Source organism: Astatotilapia calliptera, chromosome 4 (genome assembly GCF_900246225.1).
Source record: "Astatotilapia calliptera chromosome 4, fAstCal1.2, whole genome shotgun sequence".
NCBI lineage: Eukaryota > Metazoa > Chordata > Actinopteri > Cichliformes > Cichlidae > Astatotilapia > Astatotilapia calliptera.
The window spans coordinates 14,950,334-14,976,239 of record NC_039305.1 but is presented as its reverse complement, the minus strand read 5'-3'; the positions used below and the strand labels follow the sequence as shown (position 1 = coordinate 14,976,239).

The 25,906-nt window shown below is 36.9% G+C and overlaps 1 protein-coding gene and 1 long non-coding RNA gene across 2 annotated transcripts; both read right to left on the bottom strand.

The window, feature by feature from the left end:
• Nucleotides 1–866: 866 nt before the first annotated feature.
• On the bottom strand, nt 867–5,713 carry LOC113020781 (uncharacterized). The gene is made up of 3 exons (XR_003272231.1): nt 5,582–5,713; nt 1,202–1,266; nt 867–1,103 (listed from the first exon to the last, which is right to left on the bottom strand). It is a non-coding gene; the product is annotated as an uncharacterized LOC113020781 (long non-coding RNA).
• A 3,744-nt stretch (nt 5,714–9,457) lies between these two features.
• On the bottom strand, nt 9,458–23,746 carry LOC113020766 (nuclear GTPase SLIP-GC-like). Its single transcript, XM_026164991.1, has 24 exons — nt 23,653–23,746; nt 23,521–23,568; nt 20,718–20,782; nt 20,538–20,619; nt 19,820–19,932; nt 19,183–19,227; nt 19,071–19,100; nt 18,968–18,992; nt 18,692–18,781; nt 16,438–16,525; nt 15,674–15,890; nt 15,361–15,582; nt 14,195–14,401; nt 13,924–14,099; nt 12,686–12,779; nt 12,518–12,605; nt 12,268–12,389; nt 11,844–12,017; nt 11,601–11,755; nt 11,372–11,489; nt 11,189–11,297; nt 10,953–11,083; nt 10,663–10,744; nt 9,458–10,478 (listed from the first exon to the last, which is right to left on the bottom strand). Exons 4-24 carry the CDS (start codon nt 20,602–20,604, stop codon nt 10,393–10,395), a joined length of 2,439 nt encoding a protein of 812 aa, XP_026020776.1. The 5' UTR covers nt 20,605–20,619; nt 20,718–20,782; nt 23,521–23,568; nt 23,653–23,746; the 3' UTR covers nt 9,458–10,392.
• Nucleotides 23,747–25,906: the final 2,160 nt, after the last annotated feature.

Below are 25,906 nucleotides of genomic sequence, written 5' to 3'. Positions count from 1 at the left end.
GGAGTGTCCCCCAACGGGGTCAAGAGCTCCCTGTTGATCCTCTACATAATCCCACGAGCCAAGGTGTGAAAACGTGTGTAGGTAACAATCAGCCAAGGTTTCAGGTGAACTTATTGTGAAACCAAGCCCCAACCATGTGATTTCTTGAGGTCAAGAGGCCAAGGATGTGAGTGGACATTAAGGCGTTTGGGAAAGGATCTCAAAACTGGATTATAGATTTCACAGAGTGGGTGTTGTTTCTGGAGTATTTGGTGTCTGACCCATTGTTATGGGCCATTTGATCCTTATACAACTGTTGCATGAGCTTGGTCCACATAGCATTAAGTACATTATATGTCTCGGGTCTTGTTCATGAGTTATGGGAGAAGGGAGCAGGAGATCAAAAGACAGATTGGTGCTGCAGCTGCATTGATGTGGACGTTGTTCTGTTCCATCGTGGTGAAGAGAGAGCTGAGTGTAAAAGCAAAGCTCTCAATTAACCAGTCGATCTACATGCCTATCATCATATATGATCATGAGCTGTGAGTAACTGAAAGATCGCAGATACAAGTGGCGGAAATGGGCTTCCTCCAAAGGGCAGCTGGCCTCTCCCCTAGAGATCGGGTGAGAAGTCACCCAGGAGCCACTGCTCTGTGGAAAGCCAGTTGAGGTGGTTCAGGCATCTGGCAAGGATGCCTCCTGGGCACCTTCTGAGTGAGGTGTTCCAGGCATGTACAACCAGGACACTATTCACTATTCATTCACTCTCGTATTCACACACGCCCAAGGACACAATGACCAGGACAGAGAGCCCGGGGATTTTGAACCAGCGACCTTCCGGTTACAGATGCACATACCCAACGCCCTGAGCCACGGTCGCCCCAATAGAAGAAAGACAATATGCTCTTCCTGATACAGACCCAAATCTCCAGCTGGAAACAATCCAGTGACCTTTCGCTTGCCAAACTGACATGTTAAACACTGCATCACATCAATATTGTTTAAAATCTGTGCTCATCAGTGATGCATAGTAATACCTTACCTTCAAATTTATCCATCCACTTTTGTAGATCCCATTCAGTCAGTTTGTTTCGCACAAAATCATCCATGACCACGAAGAAAAACTGAAAGATAAATTGTAATTTCTAATCAAACAACAAAATGGCTAGGAATAGGCAGATATATAAACAATACGTTTAGAGCAAAAGTTCAAATAGTTTACCTGCTATTGAAGATGCGGTAGAAAAGGTTCTTTCAGAGAGGGTGAAGTCAGCCAGAAGGCATAGACTGGGAACAGTCAGGAACAAAAACAAAAAGGAGAAGTCCAACAATAAGTAGAAGTTTTAAAAACAAAAGTCGATTAAGGTACAAAAAAAAAAAAAGCAAAAAAGCAAGAGAAGGTAAGTAGAACAAAAGGAGGTGAGTGGAACCAGATCTTATCATAAACAGATGCTAGTCAGGGGATGAGTAAGGGTAAGTGCTAAAAGGTGGAAGAGCTAGTGTTATTGCAGAGGTGATGGAAATGGCTGGATGTTTGGCTCAAGGATTTTAGTGGACATGTAAAAATAAGGAGCTGAATACAGGAACACTGACATTTAGTTTTGTTTAAATGTGACAATTTTTTTTTTAAAAAGCCACTAGGAAAAATGTAAAAAGAAATAACTTTGGAAAACAAATACATTAAGAAAAAACAAACAAACAGTAACTGTTAGGTATGACAAGCAAATGTGCTCTTTGGACACTCATTCTTTACTATTCTGTCAAAATGTCAACACAGATTTGATGAAACAGAAAAAAAAGAGTTTCCAAAAGGAAGTTTTAAAAAGTTCTGTAAAGAATAAACATAAATGACATGACACAGATTTGTTCCATGTCTTCATTATTTATGTATTTATGTTATTCATCTATGTTTATGTTATTTACAAGGTCAGAAAGGCTGCAGGAAGCAAGATTGATTGAATAAGTGATGCAACAGCATGGCAAGATTGTTTTCATAATATACACAAACTGAAACTAAAGAACAATGCATTTACAAATTTTCCTAATACAAAACTTTACAAAATTACTTACAAATTCTTAAGTAATTTAATTGTTGTTATTAAATTACTTAAGAATATATACATTTACCAAATATAAAATTAGTTTTGCTGTATCATAACTGGGTAAAACTTTAACCTTATTAAAACAGCCTTAATTAACTATGATGTGTTTTTGTCCTAAGTAACATTATCAGTGTTTTTAATGACACTGAATGTTAGAGCCAATCTATAGAGAAATATTTTTGATACTGTTTCAGTTATTGTTACATGTTTAATTTTGTATGATATGTTGTTAGAGAATAAATGCTGCGTGTTTAATTTGTGTCGGGTAAGAAAACATTACAGCGCATGTGTTGTAGCAGGTTAGAGTGAGCCAGGACGGCAATGGAAGTGTGCGCTGTAGCAGCAAATAGTTTTTTGACCGTGACATCTTTTGTTTGTATGTACGAGTCAGAAATAAATCTGAACAGCTCACATTAAGAAGTGGAAGAATTATTTTTTCGAAGCTTGGGACAGAAATTCGCCACTACACTGAAGGTGATCTATTCAGCAGCTGCACTGAATCCATGAAATAGTCACAGGTCAATATTAGTAAAGCTGCTACTTAAACCTGAGACTCAAAAGGAGTCCCTGTCTTCACTGCCTTGCAGGCAAAAACAATATAATTCATGCATGTTTTTTGTCCCGTTTTGCAGATTTTGCAGTCATAATCTGAATGCGATACTGCACCAAACAGACTTGCTATTTCCAAGATAACCCCAACCTATAAATTCTCTATTTATCTGTTTATTTATTCATGTCTATAACAGACCTGGGGCCCGTTCTTCGTACGTCGCTCACTACATCCAAGATCAAATGACACATCCAAGACCAAACCATCGCGCTAACCGTGAGCTCGCTAATCCGGTTCCCCGAACACACCTGTTGTTGACGATTAGTACAGCTGGACGCAGTAATGTGACATCACTGGGTGTCGTAAAAGGGGCTACGCATCGATAGTAGAAACATTGATCGGCAACCCGCTGATTGGTCGGCGAAAATGTCGAAGGGGCGCGCTCGGTATTTTCCGGCAGCAGAGCAAGAACTCTTGATTGAGGGATTTCAGGAGTTTCAGCTAACTTACTTAGCGAGGTACGAAGAACGGGGGCCTGTTCTTCGTACCTCGCTAAGTAAGTTAGCTGGATTTGATTGTTGACGATTTCGCGTGATCTTGGATCGTTCGGTTCCCCGAAGCTCATCCGGGACTTGCTGCCATAGCAACAGAGCCGTAAGCGTAAACCTGCTCGGGAGCATCCATTACTATAATGCAAAATTTGTTAGTTTGAAATGCTACAGGGAACTATGTGCCTGTACATTAATGCTGTGGAAAGACTTCCTGTTCACATAGTCTCCTTCATTTACTGAAGGAGCAATGATTGGAATGTGAGTGCCATCTGTACAGCCAATCACGCCTGGGAACCGTGAAAATAAATGTAAAATTTAAGTAGTAGTTCAAGTATCACCACATCATGAATTAAGTTTTGTTCATCCTGATACCTGCAATTTTGTGGAAACCCTCTTTGATAAATCTTGTGGGTCTATGACCGGGGAACACCACAGACGAGTGCAGGAGACGTTTCAGTGCAACTGTAACATTCCTGACTGCCCGACAGACGGTAGCCTTGGAAACGTGCTCAGCGTCACCAATGTTATACAGAAAGCTCCTGTTTGCAAAAAACGAAGTCCAATACAAATAATATGAATAGAACTGAGAGGATGTCCGCGATGTGTCACATGAGTAATATTAGGCCTGAGGATGTTATTCAAATAAATTATAGATTGTGCTGAAAAACGGTAACATTCACACAGAAAATCATCAGGAAATGATAAAATGTCCAAACGTGCTCTAATCACTCTCTCCCGGCGGAGAGCTCTGCGGAGAATTTGGGCTTCATCTACTGGCTCTTCAAGGAAGGGGCACGCCATGTCTGACACTTCCTACAGTCAGGTTTCTGACAAAGAGGCGGAGAAAGTCAGGGTTAGTTGAAGTAAACCTGCTAGGGGGCAGGTTAGCTTCACGGAGTGTGTCGTCATAGTAACTCACTCAGGATCAATCTAAACTCGCTTTGTGAAACCGAAAACCCAGAGTTTTCGTTCACTCAGGGTATACTTACTCAGAGTTTGCACTAAACCGGCTTCCTGAAATAGGGCCCTGAGTGTAAAATAAACAATTTATTGACATCCACTTAAAACTTATCAAATTAAAAGAGCAATTGCAATTGCACATGTACTGTCAATTCAGAGCTGTGGCTTATAGGTGAATGGGATGCCAGACGAGAACAAGTCCAGAAAAGCCACCAACTCACACGTGTGGCTCACTTGCACATACAGGTGCAGACACACTACGGTGCAGCTCAAACAACGGGTACATAAACTGGTACCACCACTAAGGCACCCACTCACTTCCACTTTATTCCTTCAGCCCCTGATTAAAGGAAACAAATTATTAATTTATCTATAAAAATAATAATGTTTTTTGTCCGGTCCCGCAGATTTTGCAGTCATAATCTGTTCATTTCCATTCGTTTTGCTTCTGTTATTACTTTACATGAATAATATGGCCATATCCAAGCACTGACAGCAGGGATAAAGAAAGAAAAAGGAATGAGGGAGAAAAACGGAGAATATAATGAAAGGATAGAGCACAAACGGAAAAGCAAAATGGATCACCAACTACTGCACCTGTTGGACAGCAAGGCACACATACAATGTTCCTGTGTGGGGGGGTTTTTGGGTTTTTTTTTTTGTTGTTGTTGTTGTTGTTGCGTGTGTGGCAGTGCGAGTAAAAGGGAATGATGTAACACGAACACACCAAAATGACGGCGGACCTCAAAAGTTACTTATCAAAAAATGACAATGAATCCACATTTTTGCACAGATTTGGCCTTATAAAGGCATGTGGTCGGAAACTTTTGATCAGCCTGTTGTTTTCAATACATCGCATGCTCAAAAACTGTTTTGTCTCATTCCCATTTCTGTTTGTATGTTGAAGCTCCACGTTAACCTTGTTAAGATCAAACCATGCAAATAATTTTTCTTTTCTTTTTTTTATAACCATTTTTCTAGTGGTCATAAACTTTTGATCAGGACTGTATATTATCAATTTACAAATGAAACGTTCGTTCAAAAACCAAATGTACATACACAAGTACAAACAACAGTACTGGGAAGTTGTTATAAACACAAACTGCTCGAATTGAATAATTCCCGAACGAAAGAAGGGAGAATACAAAGCATAAAGGCAAAGCACCTGCACTTCTCTTAGTGTATGCCAGAGAAACAGTAGCGGCTCCACTGTAATGCTGTCAGCCGCCCACCCAGGGCCAGACATGTTGTGAATGCACGTCAATTTAGCATTTACAGTAAAAGACTATTGTGACAGAAATAATGCTAAGACCGTGAAAAATCAAAGTTACATACCGATCAAACGGCTTCTCCCGATTCTCTGCAACTACGACCTATAAATACACCTGTTTACTGCGATGTAAAATAAACGTAAAATACGGCACAATATTAAAACATACCAGCAATCGATGGAAGGAAAACTTCAGAGGAAACAATCCGCAGGTGATCTCTACAAAAACACGAGTATCACCAAATCAACCAAAATGTAACCAATTCAATCGGAGGGAGCAGCAACATTTTTAAGACTCCTATACCTGTAACAGCTCGAGAAGGCAGGTGACGAAGACCCGGAAGCGAGGAGATGGAAGCTACGATTGAACACAGGACATCTATTTGCCTGATTTCAGTGACATCGTACCAGTATTTTTATTCTCACATAATCCCGCTTTCTTTATTTTTTTGCTCCATGTTGATAGATAGATAGATAGATAGATAGATAGATAGATAGATAGATAGATAGATAGATAGATAGATAGATAGATAGATAGATAGAATATCCACTACAGTATCCAATCCAATTATACAGTTATTGCTATTATTGTTACTACAAAAAAGAAGATTCAAAATAATTTTAAAATATCAGTTGTCATTTCACAAGTGGCACTTTTCTGTGAAATTCTATATGAAACATTTGCACTGAATCGTCTCTTACAGTGACACCTATTAGCTGTTAATGAGTAGTTAAAGCAACATTAATCTGGTGAAAGGGGTAGTCTTTGGAGATGTTTTACACAGCAAGTAAGTTATAAATGCATCAGAATTTTGAGTTTATTTTTGTTCATGATTCACTTCAATTAAATTCCAATTTAATTGAATTTATTTAGAGCTAAATCATGACAATAATTGACTTATGCATTATATTGTAAGGTAAAGAAACTACAATAATGCAACAATGCAAACAGAGAAAAATCCCAAAACCATGTGACCCATATGAGCTCCAGCAGAACCAGACTCAGGGAGGGATGGCCATCTTCCACAACTGGATGTGGTAAGAGGATGAAGATAACACAAAGACATGCTGTGGAAGAAAACCATAGATTGATAGATGTTGAAAGAGTAATGTATAAACAGATTATATGTTTCAAGGCTTGATAGTAGAGATATTGTCTGTCTCCTGAATCCAAATTGGGAGCAGGTTTCACAGAAGAGAAGCCTGAAAACTAAAGGCCTTCCTCTCATTCTACTTTTAAATACTTTAGGAACTACAAGAAGGCCTGCAGTCTGAGAAGGAAGTGCTCTAATGGGGTGCTACTGTACTATAAGGTTATTAAGATAAGGCCTGATCATTTAAGACCTTGTATGTATAGCCTGGAAGAAAGCAGTACGACATATTTGTTTAATATGCACATAGAAGGACATATACAGCTCCAAGATTCCTCACTGGAGGCCAAAGTAATGTCATCCAAAATAAGCATCTGGTTAGATACCATATTTCTAAGATTTTTAGGGTCGGGTACAATAATCTCAAGCACAGTGTAAAGTGTAAAGATAAATGTCGTCATGATAAATAGAAACTGAAACTATGGCAAATAAAAACTATGATCAATCCATTTGCATCATATTCATTTGCAGATCATTTAAGGCTAATTGAAATATTGTATTCAGGAGGAACACCTTCCTCCCTTCTGCTATTACTTTACTATATACACAGTCCCAACAAAAACAAACATTACATCATGTGACAACATGGGACAGATGTGGGAGGCATGGCAGGATAATAAGCACAAGAGCAAGTAACCAATAATGATGACATATATGGAAGACCAGAACAGTCACATGCATCGAAATAGACAATTCTCTGTTGAAATAATTAATTGTATAATGAAATATGCATTTGTAAATTCATTTTTAAAAACAAAATTGTAATTATTTTATTTATTTAAAAATTAAATAGGTAATTTCTTATTTGATAATTTAATTTAAAACAAAAACACTATTTAGAAATCAATCTTTCAAGATGAATTGTTAAACCATTAATAAATACTTCAAAAATAATTTAACTCTCAATAAAAACCTCATTTCAAAAACTATTGAAATCCAGATGACAAAACATCTTTCAAAATCTTTAAGTAACAATTTAAAAAGGAGAAATAAGTAAATGAATTAAAATTTTGTGGAATTGATGTTTAATTTAAAGTTTTTATTAATGGATTAATTTATTTTGAAATATTGATTTTTATTACACACACACACACACACCTACACACACACACACACACACACACACACACACACACACACACACACACACACACACACATATACATACTGATATGGGCAGAAGAAAACTCAAACAAAGCTCTAAAGCTATTAAGTGTCCACCCAGGCCCAGGCTGATCAAACAACTTCATCTGAGTATAAAACAAAGTGGCCCACCTCTAACAGCTGCTCAGATGGCAGCTACTATTTATAGTAGCACCATATAATGGGATTGGCCACTAATTGGTGATTAACAATACAATATGAAATATAATAATCATTCACCTACAATTCCATTCACATTGCATGTAAGTGTAAAGCTTGTTTTTGGTGTTATTTATAATTGATAAACTAGAGATTGTAATGTCCAGCATGTTAGGCTCATAACAAAGAAGGGATATGTCTGTGAAGCTTCTCAGTCATCCAGGTCATCATAGTCTAAGGAGCTTGGAAAGGAAGCTCTGTTCGAACAGAGGCAGGGGTTTATAACACCAACTGCCTGCCATCTCTAATAATGTGATTTCCTGTTGTCAGAAGGCCCAGGATGTGAGTGGCCCTTAATGCCCACTCATATCCTGCCCCATAGGGTTTGGCTTGGTTTTACAATAAGTTCGCCTGAAACCTCGGTTGATTGTGATCCACACCTGTTTTCACACCTGTCTCTTGTGATTACATAGAGGATCATTAGGGTGTCCATTGTCCCTCTTGGGGGGGGGGGGGGGGGGGGGGGGACTCTGGGACTCTCCACCATTTGAGCTTATCAATCGATACTTTATTTATATAGCACATTTAAAGACCAAAGGTACACCAAAGTGGTTCTCAATAGTTAAATATGAAATAAAATTAATTACATGTGAGTACGATAGTAGAGTACAAATACATTGCCAGACAAAAAAAACAACCCCTAAAAAACCGCACCGATTAACCCGGGAGTACTATGTTAAAAGAAATATTTCACTCTTGGTGTAAAAGTTAGGTAAAATCAACACAGAACTATCAACTGGGGAAAAAAAACAGTAACACAATAGGTTAAAAGTACACACAAATGTAACAAAAGCACAAAGTCCGATAAATCACTAACTAATCGAAAATGCAAGATCAAATAAATAACCTTTCAATCGTGTTTTAAAAGATTAAATAGATTCCGACGTGTGAATATCAGCTGGAAAACTGTTCCAGAGGTTAGGTGCAGCAATGGCAAAGGCACGATCCCCTCTGGTTTTCAGCTGGGACCAAGGTTGCACCAAGAGCATTTGACTCAATGATCGAAGTGCTCTCCTAGGAGTATACAGGCTGAGAAGTTCAGTTAAATAGCATGGTGCAATATTATTTATAATTTTGAATGTAAGCAATAAAATCTTAAAATTAATCCGATATTTGATGGGCAGCCAATGTAGATCAGTAAGGTTCAAGGTAAAAGAATCAAATCTTCTAGTACCAGTTAAAAGACGTACCGCTGCATTTTGGACAAGTTGTAGTTTATGTAGAAGGACAGATTGGAAGCCCAGGTAAAGGGAGTTGCAGTAGTCTAATCTTGAAGTAACGAAGGCATGGATAAGTTATGACTGAAGAAGCTTCTCGGATGAGAGGTGAAACATCTTCAAGCAACTTAGAAAAGTCCAGACGGTTTTCTTTCCAAGCTCCTTAGACAACAAAGAAGGGAATTCCACACAAACAATTTTACCATATTCATTTATTAAGCACAGTGGTAAAGCAAAAAAAGCAACAACAACTGTGTGCTTACCTATAACCTAGCTACAAGTGACTGAAACTAGAAAAAAAACGGAAAAGCCACAAAAGGGGAAAAAAACAACAGCAAGAAAAAATAAATAAATAAATTGGGTGCCAGAAAAGCCTCAGCCTTCTTAGAGGAGGGGGAGGGTGGCAGCCATCTTAAAATTATATCACCTTACATAGGTTCCCAAACAGGTGAACTCCTTTTCTCATAATGGATGGGAAGAGCCACTAATGATGGTCTGAACAAAAAGGAAATAAAAACAGGCCCACCAAACGATAACACGACATTAAGGCCTCACAGGATGTAAAACGCATTTTTCATCATAGACCACATACAGCTCACTTCTATCACAGATGGGTCAAACCAAACTCCAATTTCTGTCAATGTAAAGATGTTTAAATACACATGTATACAATGTTATAGTGATTTCATATTTCCAAAAACTGTAATGCAATGGGTTTTTGTATGTTTGTTTTGTTATGGAGCAGGATTGTTTACTAAGTTTGGATCCTAAAACTTAAAAAAAAAAAAAAAGTCAAGAACCAAAGAGGAAATACATTTTTCATAACACAGGACTAAGGAACACCAAGGGAGAAATTAAGCTGTAAACCAACAAGACAACATGACTAAATGAGAGGAAGAATACAAGAAATAATCTAAACATTACACAACTCTATAATGTCATGTAATGATTTAATATGAAAAACTGTAACTCAGGGTAAGCAGATCAAGCACATAAAAAATATATTCTCAAGCTTTTTAAACAGTATCAGTCAAAATGCATAAATAGTTTTACTTAACTACTGAACGATGACAAATGGAAGATATGAATTATTTACATCTTAATATTGCTTTTAACAATCCTCACACTACACTAGTCCCTAAAATGGACTAATTGCAGCCTCTAAGATGATCAGCATATGTACTTAAAACAAATTTTAACATTTTTAAAGACAAAAAACATTGACATTTGACAGTTGATAACATTAGGATTTACAGAGTTAGTGATATTTCATCATCTGGAGTGCCTACAAGTTGATCATAATATTTCTTCACCATCTCAAGCTCTGTTGAAACATCTGAAAAACAAAATATTTTTTGAATTGTTTCCCCCCAGAGTGACACACATATGTGTGAATGAGTAATCAGTTATTTATTCATTTATTTTTTTAAAGATAAATATATAGACACCCCTGCAAGACTGCAAAGATAAAGAGGGAAGGGAAACAATTTGAACCAATGTAATTACATCAAACTGTTTACCTGGGAGTAAGCACTCTCCAGCTTTGAATGAAAGTCCAATAGATTCCTTCATAGTTTTCTCCAGAGTCTCCAAGACGTATACCTAATTTAAAATTTTAAAGTTTTTCATCACTTACCACAGACTAAGATACTGTGTTAAAGTTGTATTTAGAAGGTTCTCAGACTGGATGAAAAATATGAATGGAAACAACCATTTTTGTATAAGGCTAATCCAGTTAAATACAGAAAAAGGCTTCAGGTGAGTTATGAGAAAATATGTTCATCATAATTCTTTATAAAACATGACAAACCATCAAATCGTGCAACTTCTCCAACATGGTGTTTTTTGCCTGCTCAAACATGTCCTTCTTTGAGTGCATGTGGTTCTCAATAGTCTCCCTCATGTTGTACAGCGTGCCTTCTCCTGTAAATGCTAAAGCCTCTACAAAAAGACAGAAAACTCTTCAGACTTTTCATGCCAAATAATTCTAAAAAATAAAATATCTGTTTCACTGCCAAGTTGTGAATCTCTGATTTTATTTCTTACTCTTGTAGCCTTCTTCCATAATGTTCTCAATCGTCTCTGTCAGACTGCTGTAGACATTTTTCTTCTGTTTCTGGATGATTCTGCTCAGTCTTGCCTTAATATTTTCTTCCTTACAGACAAACATGAAATAAGGATGAACTTTACCATCAGTCCATTGATAGACAGTAAAGTTTCACTTCTTACCTCTGTCTTGAGAAATCTGAGTTGCAGTTCAGCATTTTGGTACTTTTCAATCAGAGAATCAATGTCAAGTGAAAATGTCTTGATGACTCCATTGAATGCTCCACAAGTTACTTCATTTCTAAAACATGTAAACATTGTAGATCATAATGGCTTAACTGGCAAGTTTATATGTTATAAATTACATATCTTGAATGATATTATGTGACTGTTTAGAACATGTTTTTATTACGGGAAGGTTTTTCTGAATTCTGCACCAATGCTGTCAATCAGACAGGAAGCCAACTTCATATTAAGGTTTATTGGTTTCCCTTTTTTTGGTTTGTAGATGCCACCATTCTCAACGACACACTTCGGTAAATTGTAAAAAGCACCACCATTCTTTCCCTGAAACACAAAAGAAAACTCAGAATTATTGCATTTTACATTGTCATGCAAAATCTGTATGTATTTTAACTATGATTAAACTACATACATCATACAAGAAGTTCTTGAGTTTTTCTCCATATGAACGTTTGGATTTCTCAACACCATCATCAAGACATTTTTTTAAAGCCGTATAGGCGTCTTCCATTTCTTTTCTGACATTATCAAGTTGGAGGCTCATGTTTATCTCAAGTTCTTCACACACCTCGCCTTTTTTACTATTCTGAAAAATATTTTTATTAGTAAAACCATAAAAACTACTTGTTGTTGTTTCTTAATGAAATTCAGTTGGTTTAAAAAGTCACTCTCCTGTAATACGGACCTAAGAAGCAAAATAGAACAGCAAACCTACACGAATCAATCAAATAATAACTCATAAATTAGTAACAAAAACCAATAAAAGAAACACAAATACATATGAGAAATCCAAACATTTAAGAGAATATTATTTTGTATCTCTTACTTGACCTTACCACTCCTCTGGAGTTGGCGCCTTGAATCAAAGACAGAATCCCGTGAGCTCCCTTCACATAGTTTACCGTCTCTGAGTGACAGTCATTGAGATCTTGCAAAAATCTCTGAAGTTTGGTTATTTCTGTTTCAAGGACATACATACATAGTTTAATTAAAATTAAACAATTCTTCTTTCAATCAAAGCAAACTGAAAAAACATTAGCATTCTAGCTATGCATGTTATGTTTACATAAAGGAGACTTCACCTACCAGTATCTTCTGGACTTAAGTAGTTTTCTTTTAGGAACTCTTTGGAGCTCACTGTGAACACTTTGAAAGTGTCGTCAGTGAAGTGTTTCTAGGGAAAAATGTGATTTCAATTTAATGCAAATGTGGAGAGACTTTGCATTAGACTCTCTGTCGGACTATAAAATTCACCTTAATCTTGCTTTGCTTGTTGAATTCTATCTTTATTGCATCCTTGGCTTGCACATTTCTTTCAGTTAGTAGATCATGGAAATCAGCTGACGAACTAAAAAAAGGGGGGTAACACACACACACACACACACACACACACAAAGAAATATACTTGTCTCAATGGCAATAACCCACCAACAGACTAATGAGGTACCTTCCTTAAGACTGTAATGGATATTTGAGAAAAAAGTGATACAAATCAAGAATGTTTGTGATAATAGAAAATAAGTGACAGGAAGACAGTGGGAGAAACAGGAAGTCTACTTCAGAGTCGGAAGCTCCTGCAGAGTTAAGTTGACGGTGAATATCTGAGATTTTACGGGTGAAAAAAAGAGATAAGAGAATTACAAAAGTCAGCAGAATACATATGGGAGGAGAATATGTCTCGAGTTTTTGTAATTTTACTGAACAATGAAAAGAGAGACCTGGAGTTACCTTCATTAGAACTGATTAAACCAAAGTAGTATGCGAATTTGGCTGAAACAATGCAGTCCTTATAGAACAAAACATGATCATTATACATTTCTTTATGTATAGCAAGTCCAGTTTTCTTGAATAGACGTTCGAGTTGGCGTCCTTTAGCTTTAAGATGACGCAGGTTGGGGGTAAACCATAGTGCTGAATGGGAAAATGAGACAGTTCGATGTTTAAGTGGAGCAAATATGTTACGAAGGTTATGAAGGTTGACATTATAATGAGAAACAAGTTCATGAGGGGTTGAGGAGCTGTGAATAGACGGAAGGCCATGGATGGCAGATCTCTCTGGAAAGAGGGATTTTGTCATTGTCCATATGAATATTGAAGTAGTCAAGAAGTCACTTGGATAAGTGATGAAATATTTCTCCCACAAAACGCTACATCCAGATGAACAGATTCAACTTTTGGAGACATGATCTAGATGGATTATGATTTGTTCGGAAGTTTCCTATAATCTCATAGATTTTGTACCCATACATAAAGCTGCCTTGCCTGCGTCACTCTCAAATAACTCAATTTCCTTCTGACCAGGCAATTCTCTTTTCATTACTCAGTGCACCTTATTTAGTAAACTTTATAAAATTGTCTCAGCGTCTGAGACTCCTTTTGACCTAAATGTTCTGCATTAATAAAGCCAAACCCTTTGCTTCACTCTCTGTCTAGCCTGGGTTGATCTTCTATGGAAACACCCTGCAGCTGATCAGCATGGGAAATTTACTTACAGATCATCTGAGTCATCAAGAAGATCAGACTTGGTGCAGATAAAGTGAATTTGCTGACATTCGCCACCATTTCCAATCAGACTACTGACACTGTCCAGGATCTCCCAGGCCTCTTTCTCTGACGTTGCACGATTAATTTCAGTCACAATCCACACAGTAGAACAATCTCCAACTATCTGAAAGGAGAATAACATCATCGTCTCAATGCTTCATCAAAAGATGACATTACTGTTTGCACAGAATAAAGCAAAGAGCAGTAAATGTGAATTACCCCTTTCCACATCTGATCTCTGCACTTGTTACGGTCGCCATTTCCAGGAAGGTCCACAAGTGTGACATGCTGGAGAAAAGGATTGTTTGGCAACCTGACAGTCACACACTTCACCAGTGGCCAAAACCACTTTTTTCCTTCATTACCTTCTCCTTGTTTTGAATCACTTCTTGTGTATTTGACACATTCTGCAGAGAGTTCTTCAGCCTGCAATAAATAACAAAAATAAAGCAATGCAAGACAGTTTTACTTCAATCCTACACTGCAAGTGTGTTACAGATTGCTTTAAAGAATTACAGTGCCATAAAAGATGACAAAAAAGCAATTAACTAGTCTCAGTAAAAGTTTGCATGAGTCATTAATTTTAGATTTAAATGTGATCAGCAGACCTGTTTTATATCCGTGTGGAATAGTTTTCTATAGGAGATTGCTGCAAAAAGTGCAGCCTTACCTAATGCCCACCCTACTGTTACTCATTTTATATTAAGACTTAAAATCTAGTTGGTATGGTGAGTAACCTTCAGTAACAGTAATAAATCACTGTGTTGCACATAGTGAAATCACCCAAGAATCAAACTGTTAAATGGTGTAATTTAACCCTTAGATACTGTTCAGATCAAAAGTCACATTTAACAGCAGTAAAATCTTGAAATTTGATGACTTTTCCTAAAATGACACACACACACACACACACACACACACACACACACACACACACACAACACACACACACACACACACACACACACACACACACACACACACACACACACACACACAACTTGAATTTTGAACCAACTTTTCAAATATAAACAGTGTTTAAAATGACTGATCCATCCATTCATTCTCTTCAACTTTCTAATTTAGGGTCTCAAAGGGGGCTGCAACCTCTCCAGTTGCCATATGGAGACAGTTGGGGTATACCTGGAACAGGTTGCCTGTCTGTCACAGGCCTAAAAAGAAAATATGTCTGAAAATGACAGATAATATAACAAAATAGAACAGATTAATTTTTTTTGTTAGTGGACAATTGTCTCATACACCTCTTACTGTAGGTTGCACAGTTCCTAAATTACTGAAACCAAATACTATACTTAATAACAGCAAATTTATAAAATTTTAACACATCACACTTCCTGTTTAGTAATAGAGCGGTGATGTCTTACTGATTCACATGACAAAATCTTCCTCCTGCTTTGGGGAAATTCTGGAATTTCTCTGAAATATTTTCCATCCATAAGATCTTCAAAAGACTTTCCTTTCCATTCTTCTCCATAGAGCGCTGAAAACTTTTCACTGATGTCATGATAGTCATTATCAACATCCATTTCACAGTCTTCATTATCCCCAATAAATTGATGAGATGACCACAACTCATCTTTCCACTCCTTAAAAACAAAAATGCTTCTCAGTTTTATTAAAAGGGCCTAAACCCAGAAAAATAAGATATTATATTTCTGCAGCTAAAACTAATTTTACCTCTGGTGTGATGAACTCAATGTCTGCCTCATAGTTAGAGCCTTGCATGTTAGCCTCCACTTTGATCATGACTGAGGTGCATGCACTGACACTTCCAGAAGGCAAAAGGTTCTTCTCTTCAATGATGGCATTTATCAGAGAACTCTTTCCAGCCCCAGTTTTACCAAAGACACCAACCAGCTCCCTCTTGTCTGTCTCCAAATCCCTAATTTTTTTCCTGTTAAATGAGAGGAAGAGTTAAATTTTTACCTCTAATTTGTGGATACCAGAAACAGCAAATAAAAGTAGCTGTACTATACAGACTTACCAGAAATTCACAAGAATAAAAGTCTGGCAGAAGTAAATCGAACCCAAGTGAGACTAACTGTGATCCACACTTAAAGCATTGGAAGAATTCATTTTCTGTTTTAACCTGTCTGTCAGCAATACAACTTTAAAGTAACTAATAAAGTAAGTAATAGTAAAAATACTTCACCAGTCAAGAAATACATTGGTGAATACTAGCACAAAATGTAGGTTCATGTAGGCTCAGCAAAAAGAAAACTGTTATTTCTTGTAATGAACATCCCCCAACAATGAAAGACAGCTCATGTGCTCCCAAACAATGGAGGTCTTGAGTCTTACAAATTAAATAAGGAATGAATGTCCATGTTACTATGATTATTTATGATTCTAGAATCACTTGCTAGCAAACAAACAAACAAACATGGCTTTCTAACATGGCTATACAGACACAACAAAGAATATGGAAACGTAATACTCACTTCAGGAAAGCACTGAGCTTGTCTTTTTCGTGTAGTCTGGCATGGACGAATTTCATTATGTTTTTTACATCAGACAGCACGATTGCTTCTGTAAGCAAAGAAGTAAATAATTATTTAGCAGGAGCTATAAACCAGTGAAACCATCCCAATGATCCTTTCTCTGAGTCCTTTCTGAATGACCATCTCACCATATCACTAATTTCTCACTCCACTCTCACTTGTGAACAGGACCCAAAGACATATTTTACTCGAAGCAAAAGTGCTTTCCTGAGTGGCCACTCCATTCTTTTCTCACAGGATAAAATACCTTCTCGAATTCCAAAAACCCCAAATAGATTGGTTTGGAAAACTCCCGTGCAACCTCAAATATCTCTGACAGCATAAAATGATGGTACAGTGTTTTGTGATGACTACGAATGCTGCATTTTCATTCCTGACTCAAAAGGTTCATCTAATAGCTGGACTCTCCTCTGCACTGGCAGTTCGGAGTTTTTCGTTCAGCTACTGCCAGATCTACATTCCACTTGGCCTATCAGTAACTGCCAGCTGATTCTCGAGCCCCACAAGCTCAAAACCATGAGTGACAGGATTCCTCCCCAAACCTGATCCCTCCACCTTCAGTGCCCACCAGGGCTTGACTGGTAATCTGGCATACCAGACATTTGCCTGTTTTGCCAATGTGCTTTTAGACCAATGACTGCTGTGGACCATCCACACAAACACTGACAGCTGCCTATTCATTAATTAACTGCTATCATTAACTGACACTGTTTTACCCAATCAAATCGCTTAACACAACCAGGCCCTCTCCACCTTTGCTGTGCACTCACACACCTTGTAGAACAGAGTTTATTGTGGAAGAAGTGGTGAAAAGATGAACCTGAAAAGCTAAGAGAGAAAAAGAAAAAAAATCCACTTACAATAAATGCAACAAAATATGTCAAGGTAACTGACACGTTAGCAGCTGCGCCATCAACGGTGGTACCAACAACAACACCGACACCAACAAGTAACAAGCCCTCACACTCACAGGAGGCTGATGTTACTAGCATCAGCAAAGGAGAAGTACAGGAGGGACAGAAGTCCACAAAAGAGCGAGGAAGGGATGGAGAAAGGTGACATTACCACGGTAAGAAAATAGATGAAAGGACATAATTCGGGAGAAATTCAAGGATTCCGGTAAAATGAATGGCTACTTTGATGATATGCCACCTAATCACTAAACTGTGGCTTTTAATTGTCACATGCTACATTGCAGTGCAACTAAGATATGCTAACCAAACAACAGCTGTACATCTAGCATCTAGACTAATTATAAAACAACAAGTATCTCATTGTTCCAGCAACCAAGAGAAGTAACTGCTACCACAACTCAAGACTGATGCTGTATAACACAAATGCTATGGTATTGGTGGGACAGGTCACGTCAGGTCAGAGGGGATTTTATGATCACCAGATCTCACAGAGCTCCAAGAACAACAGGTGTATTCAAGGGATTGAGTATGAGAGCAGCTGAGCTTAAAGAAAAGATTGTGGCTACGCTGAAAACCTGGATCCTCCATGGTTGATTACCAAGAGTATAAGACGTATCCTCTGACAGTCTACTAGAAGAAGTGCATGCCAAGGTCAAGGCAGCACAGAGGGAAGTTAGCCAATTATTAGAGCTGCAGAAAGGTGTGATGAAGAAAGGGATGCTTAAAAAGTATAGCAAGCTACCCATGCCCAAGGCCTTATAAACTGCTAGGCAAAGACTCATAGCCTTCACTAATCACCTGAAGAGGTACACCAGAGAAAGAGAGGCCAGGAGACAGTCAGGACCCATTAACCAACCCATGGGCTGGAACTGGGGAAATATGAGTAACTCGGCCCTGCCAACCACATCTCACTAAGCTACTGGAGTAGTTCAGCTCCTGCCAGTCTCAGCAAGAGTAACTCCGGTTTTGAACACTCCAGCCCCCTTCAAGATGACTGGTTCTGAGCTCATGGTGTCTTGTAGTAAGCCCAGCTAAGTCAGGCTCCTCGGCTCCAATGTTAGTCAATACAAAATGTAATACAAAGAGGAAAAATGTTTGAACATTATGTATCATGCTCATAATATGGGAACTTGGCAAAAACATTAAATATTTAATTATGGTATATGTGGCATGCGAGCCGTTGCCTCTTAAAAATTCTATTTTATTAACATACTTTTACACCAATAAACCAATGAAAAAAATGCCATTTTTGTTAAATGGCATTGTTTATAGAGAAATACCCAAGTATGGTCTTGGTTGGGAGCTACGTTGTCGTTTAGCTGGTGGTTGCAACTTGCTGGACTCGTCTGGATGTTCAAACCTTCTCTTTCCTAATTGAATAAAAATAAAATAAAATAAAAATAAAAATGTACAAATAAATAATTTTAAATGGGATTTGCTCAGGAGTGAAATTTAATACTCAAACTGACTGGTATTATTCTGTCCAAGTGAAAACACTGTTGTCTTGAAAATACTGCTAATACTTGTAATATAGGTAATAAAGGCATACATCTTACCTTTATCACTTGTGGATGCCAAAACCTGGGGATCAATGTACATAATTAATGCATGAAAAATTATGTAATCAAATATAGGAATTTAATTATATATAAATCTTACCTGATCTATATCAGGTGCTTCTTTTTGCTCCTGTTAATAGTGCAAAGTAACTGAAACACTGTAATTGCTATTATTGATCTTGGCCATTTAAATGAAATTGTATTTAACTTACTTGAACAGACAAATTGACTGTTTCCTGATTTATGTTTTGTTCTTCCTAGTAAGAACAAAAAATTCCAGGTAAATAGTTTTGTGTTAATGTGTGTTTGCATATACTAATCCAATTCTAATATAAATTCACAGAAATTGAGATTTATCAGACCAAATATAACAATATGCAAAATAACTTTAGAAATAAACTGACTGAGAACCTTCACAGACAACTTTAGAAATACTAATTACATGCAGTACAATTACTTTTTAAAATTTATTTATTTATTTATTTCTGTGTCTGTCCCGTTTGGTTCTTTAGCTGTCAGAATTGTTGTCTGAAGGCCAACAAAGATACCCAACGGATTTACTTTACCAAGTGGATCATCACAGCTTTGCCGTATTGGTCCATTTGATCAACATTTGTTATTATTATTTATTTTATTTTCAGTTGTTACAGATGGGACAGACATGGTTAGGGGATAGGAAAGGCAGAAAGAAAGATGAAAGAAAAGAAAAACAGAATGGAAGAGGGACAGTGCGAAAGGGTACTTAAAAAGAAAAACAAAAATCTCGCTGATCACCTATTAAGAGAAAAAAAAAGAGAAAACAAGCAAAAAAAGAGAGCAGCATAATAAACACAACACAAGTACAATTACCTTTAACTGCTTTAATTTCTGCTTGAACGTTAATCTTGGTCCAACTTTTGGAATCAACTTATCAATGAGTTCATCATTAAGTTCATATAAACTTTCCTGTGTAATTTCTTCATCTGTAATTAAAAATTTAAATCTTAGTAATGCAGAAGTGCAAATCATTTTAAAATTACTACACATATGCATATGATGAAGGAGAGTTTAGTTATTGACACAGCTGTTAAAGTGTAATTTGCCCTCACAGGGGCAATTTAATACATTGGCTCTTTGAATTGAAGGCATGTCATTTGTGTTTTCTTTTATTAATTTATATTTTACTTTTCTCTGTTAAATTAACAACCTACAAGATGCTACAGAAAAGTAACTATCATAACTATTATCGAGATTTGTATAAAATGTACCAATGTGTTGCCGTTGGTGCATATGTACTACTCCAGTACAGTAGGAAAATTACCTGCTTTGCTGCTCAACAAAGTTGCAGCATTTATGTCTACACTAACAGATTCTTTTTCAGTATTCATTGGCTACTCTCTTGCTACAAGTTGTTGCCGCAGTGGGTGGCTCCAAATGCTTCATTAGGCAATATGCTCTTCCTGATACAGACCCAAATCTCCAGCTGGAAACAATCCAGTGACCTTTTGCTTGCCAAATTGTCATGTTAAACATCACATTATTATTGTACAAAATCTTTGCTCATCAGTGATGCATAGGCATACCTTACCTTCAAATTTATCCATCCACTTTTGTAGATCCCATTCAGTCAGTTTGTTTCTCACAAAATCATCCATGACCACAAAGAAAAACTGAAAGATAAATTGTAATTTCTAATCAAACAACAAAATGGCTAGGAATAGGCAGATATATAAACAATACGTTTAGAGCAAAAGTTCAAATAGTTTACCTGCTATTGAAGATGCGGTAGAAAAGGTTCTTTCAGAGACGGTGAAGTCAGCCAGAAGGCATAGACTGGGAACAGTCAGGAACAAAAACAAAAAAGGAGAAGTCCAACAATAAGCAGAAGTTTTAAAAACAAAAGTCGATTAAGGTTAAAAAGAAAAAAAAAAAGCAAAAAAGGAAGAGAAGGTAAGTAGAACAAAAGGAGGTGAGTGGAACCAGATCTGAACATAAACAGATGCTAGTCAGAGGATGAGTAAGGGTAAGTGCGAAAAGGTGGAAGAGCTAGTGTTATTGCAGAGGTGCCGGAAGTGGCTGGATGTTTGACTATAGGATCTTAGTGGACATGTAAAAATAAGGAGTGAGTGAAAGACTAAATATTGAAACACTGACATTTAGTTTTGTTTGAATGTGGGAAAAAACCCAGCTAGGAAAAATGTAAAAGGAATAACGTTGGTAAACAAATACATAAAGACAAAACAAAACTAACAGCAACTGTTAGGTATGACAAGCAAATGTGTTCTTTGAAAACACTCAGATTCTTTACCATTTTGTCAGAATGTCAACACAATTTTGATAAAACAGCACAAAAAGAGTCTGGGTTTACTTCCAAAGCTATGTTTAAAATAAAAATTTATATAAATAAACACCAAACTTAAAAAAAAACAACTTTCCAAAAGGAAGTTCTCTGAAGAATAAACATAAATGACATGACGCAGATTTGTTCCATGTCTTCAGTATTTATGTATTTATGTTATTCATCTATGTTTATGTTATTTACAAGGTCAGAAAGGCTGCAGGAAGCAAGATTGATTGAATGAGTGATGAAACAGCATGGCAAGATTGTTTTCATAATGCATATACAATTTCGCCTAATACAAAACTTTCCAAAAGATGCAAGAATATATGCATTTACCAACAGTTTTGCTGTATCATAACTGGGTAAAACTTTAACCTTATTAAAACGGCCTTGATTAACTATGATGTGTTTTTGTCCTAAGTAACATTATCAGTGTTTTTAATGACACTGAAGGTAATCTATTCAGCAGCTGCACTGAATCCATGAAATAGTCACAGGTCAATATTAGTAAAGCTGCTACTTAAACCTGAGACTCAAAAAGACAAGATTTTGAGTTCCCCATCCCTGTCTTGCACACACACTGGTGCAGTTTAAACCAGAGGTCCATAAATAATCAAGGCACATGGAAGGTCCCACCACTAAGGCATCCAGTCACTTCCACTTTATTGCATCAGCCCCTGATAAAAGGAAACAAGTTATTAATTTATATAAAATATTCATCTAAAAAAAAAAAAAAAGCCTCTGTGGTTAACCCTACTGCAGAAACACTGGTGCAGCTGCAGCTAGAAAACGGAGAGAGGGCCTATGTAACTACAGGGGTCCAACAAAGAATGGCCACGCATCATACTGATGTCTTCGGTAATTTATTTTTCTCTCTCTCTCACTCTTATTGTCTTCAGACACCATGAAAACTGAAGAAACACAAAGTTTACAACATAAATGCTTTGAGCTTATCAGTCTCTCATATCAGTGTCCATAAACAGTCTTGTGCAAGCAGAACAGAAAAAATGCATAATAATGGATATCACAAAAATGTCCTCTCATTACCAGTGTAGAACACATATGCAACATTATACAAACAATATACATGAAACCATACCATGTGCGCCTCTTGGACCACATGCAGAATAACATTAACGTTGAGGCTGTAGATGCATCTGTAGCCATGTATCCATGCTAGCTCCACAATGCCATGGTTGTGCTCTCAACCAAACTCTGGTCATGTGACAAACTCTACCTCATACAAACTTTACAGCACTTTACATATTTAACAAACCCATATTTTGTAATCACATATTTTAGAAATGTTTTTTTTTAATTAATGTTAGACTTTTATCATCTTATCTTGTAAATAAATGAACTAAATTAAGCATGAATCTATCACAGAAACATGAAATAACCAACTTTATTTGAACTGTCTCAGGGACAGTTACAGCCTACTTCCAATGGTGTAACACAGTCCTGATCAAAAGTTTAAGACCACTTGAAAAATGGCACAAAAAAAAATCATATTTTGTATGGTTGGATCTTAACAAGGTTCCAACTGGAGCTCGAACATGCAAAAAGAAGAAATGGGAGTGAAACAAAACATTTTTAGAAGGTTATTGAAAACAACGCTTAAACTGAAACAGGCTGTTTTACAGTTGATCAAAAGTTTAGGACCACACCTCCAAAAAACCCAGTAAACACCCAAATAGAAGTGTTATTGTTGATCACTTCAAAAATTAATATTAATTGTTATATATTCAAACTGCTCGAAATGAATAATTCAATACATCAAAAACACATTAACAGGCTTCCATATGCTCTACATACGGCTTAAAGGCTATTCTAAAATCTTAAACCAGAGCAATGCACAAAGATCAAACGATCAAGATCAAATCACTGCCCAGACAGTTACTGAAATGAGAAGAATAAAATCCGAACGAAACAAGGGAGAAAACAAAGCATAAAGGCAAAGCAGCAGCACTTCTGTAAGTGTAAGCCAGAGAAACAGTAGCGGCGCCACTGTAATGCTATCAGCCGCCCACCCACATGCTGTGAATGCACGGTAAAATTAGCATTTACAGTAAAAAGACGATTGTGACAGAAATAAAGCTAAGACCGTGAAAAATCAAAGTTACAAACGGCGTCTTCCAGTTCTCAGAATGGAGGTTTCTGCAGCTACGACCTATAAACACACCTGTTTACTGCGAAGTAAAATCATTAAATGCACAGAATTAAAACATACCAGCAATCGGTGGAGGGAAAACTTCAGAGGAAACAATCCGCAGGTGATCTATACAAAAACATGAGGAGCACCAATCAACAAAAATGTAACCAATTCAGTCGGAGGGAGCAGAAAAATTTACACGACTTCTACCTGTAACAGCTCCAGAAGGCAGGTGACGAAGACCCGGATGTATACAGCAACAGGTGAGCTAGTGAGGGATGCTTAGATGGAAGGGCGTCTAATTCGTGATATCGTACCAGTAGCTTTATTCTGAAATAATCCCCCTTCCTTTAATTTTGTGCCGGAGACTGACGAGGTACAACAGGTCCGGGGGTGGGGGGATATAAACCACATATTTGTTTAATATTCACATTGACGGACATAACTTCAAGATTTGACGCAAAAGTAATGTCATCCAGAGTAATAGATAGTCTCGAGGACAAGTGTAAAAATAAATGTCTTCGAAGACATTTATTTTTACATTTATTTACATTTATTTTACACAAATAGAAACTGAAACTCTGGCAAGTAAAAACTATGATCAAGCCATTTGCATCACATTCATTTGCAAATCGTGTAAGGCTAATTCAAATACTTCATTCAGGAGGAACGCCCTCCTCCCTGCCATCATTGCTTTACGCACAGTCACAACAAAAACAAACATTACATTTGACAACACGGGGCAGACGTGTGTGCGTGTGTGTGTTGCGAGAGCAAGAAACCAATGATGTCAATACGAAGGACCAGAAGAGTCAAGTGCATCGAAGTGCATCTGTGTTAAAATAATGAATAGTGTAACAAAATACAAAATTATTTTATTCATTTAAAAATTAATAAATTAATGTATTACTTAATAACTTAATAACACAATTTATAAATCAATGTTTCAAAATGAATTATTAATCAATGAATAAATACTTCAAACTAAAACAGATTTCACAATTTTTTTTAACTCTCAATAAAAACCTCATTTCAAAAAGCATTTTAAAATGACAAATTAGAAAAAACTGATTTTCAAGTTGCAATTTAAAAAAGAGAAATAAGTAAATTAATTCAAATATCAAGGTTTTTAATTTTCCATTTTTGTTAAAATCCAAGTTGAATTTAAAGTGTTTAATTGGATAGATAATTTAGTTTGAAATATTGATTTGCAATATTATAAATATGTATATACTGATGGGCAGAAGAAAACTTGAACAAAGCTCTAAAGCTATTAAGTGCCCACCCAGGCCCAGGCTGATCAAACGACATCACCTGAGTATGAAACAAAGTGCCCCACCTCTAACAGCTGCTCAGATGGCAGTTATTTATAGTAGCACCATATAATGTGATTGGCCATTAATTGGTGATTACCAATGCAATATTAAAATATATCATTATTATTTCTCCTACAGTTCCATTCACATTGCATGTCAGTATAAAGCTTGTATTTGGTGTGAATAATAATTGTTAAACTAGGTATTACTGTAGAGTTTTTGACAGTACTCTCTCATTTCAGTCTCACATTAATTACATAACTCGCTCTGCATACTTTCACTTATGTAACATTAACCGACTTCGTCCCTTCCCACCCGGTATCCAGTAAGGGTCCTGGCTAGACCCCCCATGCTAAAACCAAGCCCTGGAATGGCACGGCTACGTCTGCAGCCAGTCCACAGCTCGGACACAAGCATTTTATACATGTTGTACTCTGTATGATTGTGTATGTGTCAAATAAAGTTGGTTGCTTAGTTTGCTTAGTTCCCTACTCCCCATGCTGCTGCCATCCTTGTCCATAGTCTTATTACTTCTCTGATTGATTATTGCAACTCCCTCTTATTTGGTCTCCCTAATAAGTCCCTCCATAAACTTCAACTTCTTCAGAATCCTGCAGCTCGGGTCATAACTCATACGCCCTTAAGGGACCATATCACCCCAATTTTTCAGCAGCTTCACTGGTTACCCATACAAGCTACGATAAACTTAAAAATTTTAGTTCTCACATTTGAGTGCATCCACGACCTTAACACTCCTTATCTTTGTGATCTGCTTCATATCACCACTGTTTCCCGCTCTCTCAGATCTTCATCTGCCATTCATCTTGTTGTCCCTTCTGCTGGTCTTATCACAATGGGGAACAGAGCTTTCAGTCGCTCTGCTCTTTGGCTCTGGAACTCAATAGATTCCCTTCCCTTATTTAAGCCAGATTTTACTTGTTAATCTTGGTTGCTTTTTTATTTGTGGGGGGGGGGGGTTGTATTTTAATTTATTTTTAATCTATTTTAATCTACTGTTTTATTTATCTTTATCCATGTTTATCTTTTTCTCTTTGTAAGGTGACCTTGGGTTTTAGAAAGGCACCCTCAAATAAAATGAATTATTATTATCATCATCATCATTAGTAGTAGTAGTAGTAGTAGTATTA

Coding starts and splice junctions, on each gene's coding strand:
- LOC113020766 (XM_026164991.1), bottom strand. CDS start 20,604: ATGGATGATTTTGTGAGAAACAAACTGACTGAATGGGATCTACAAAAG. Junction 19,101..19,182: donor CAGTCAATTTGTCTGTTCAA/GTAAGTTAAATA, acceptor CACTATTAACAG/GAGCAAAAAGAAGCACCTGA. Junction 12,780..13,923: donor CTTGATGACTCAGATGATCT/GTAAGTAAATTT, acceptor CCCTTTTTTTAG/TTCGTCAGCTGATTTCCATG.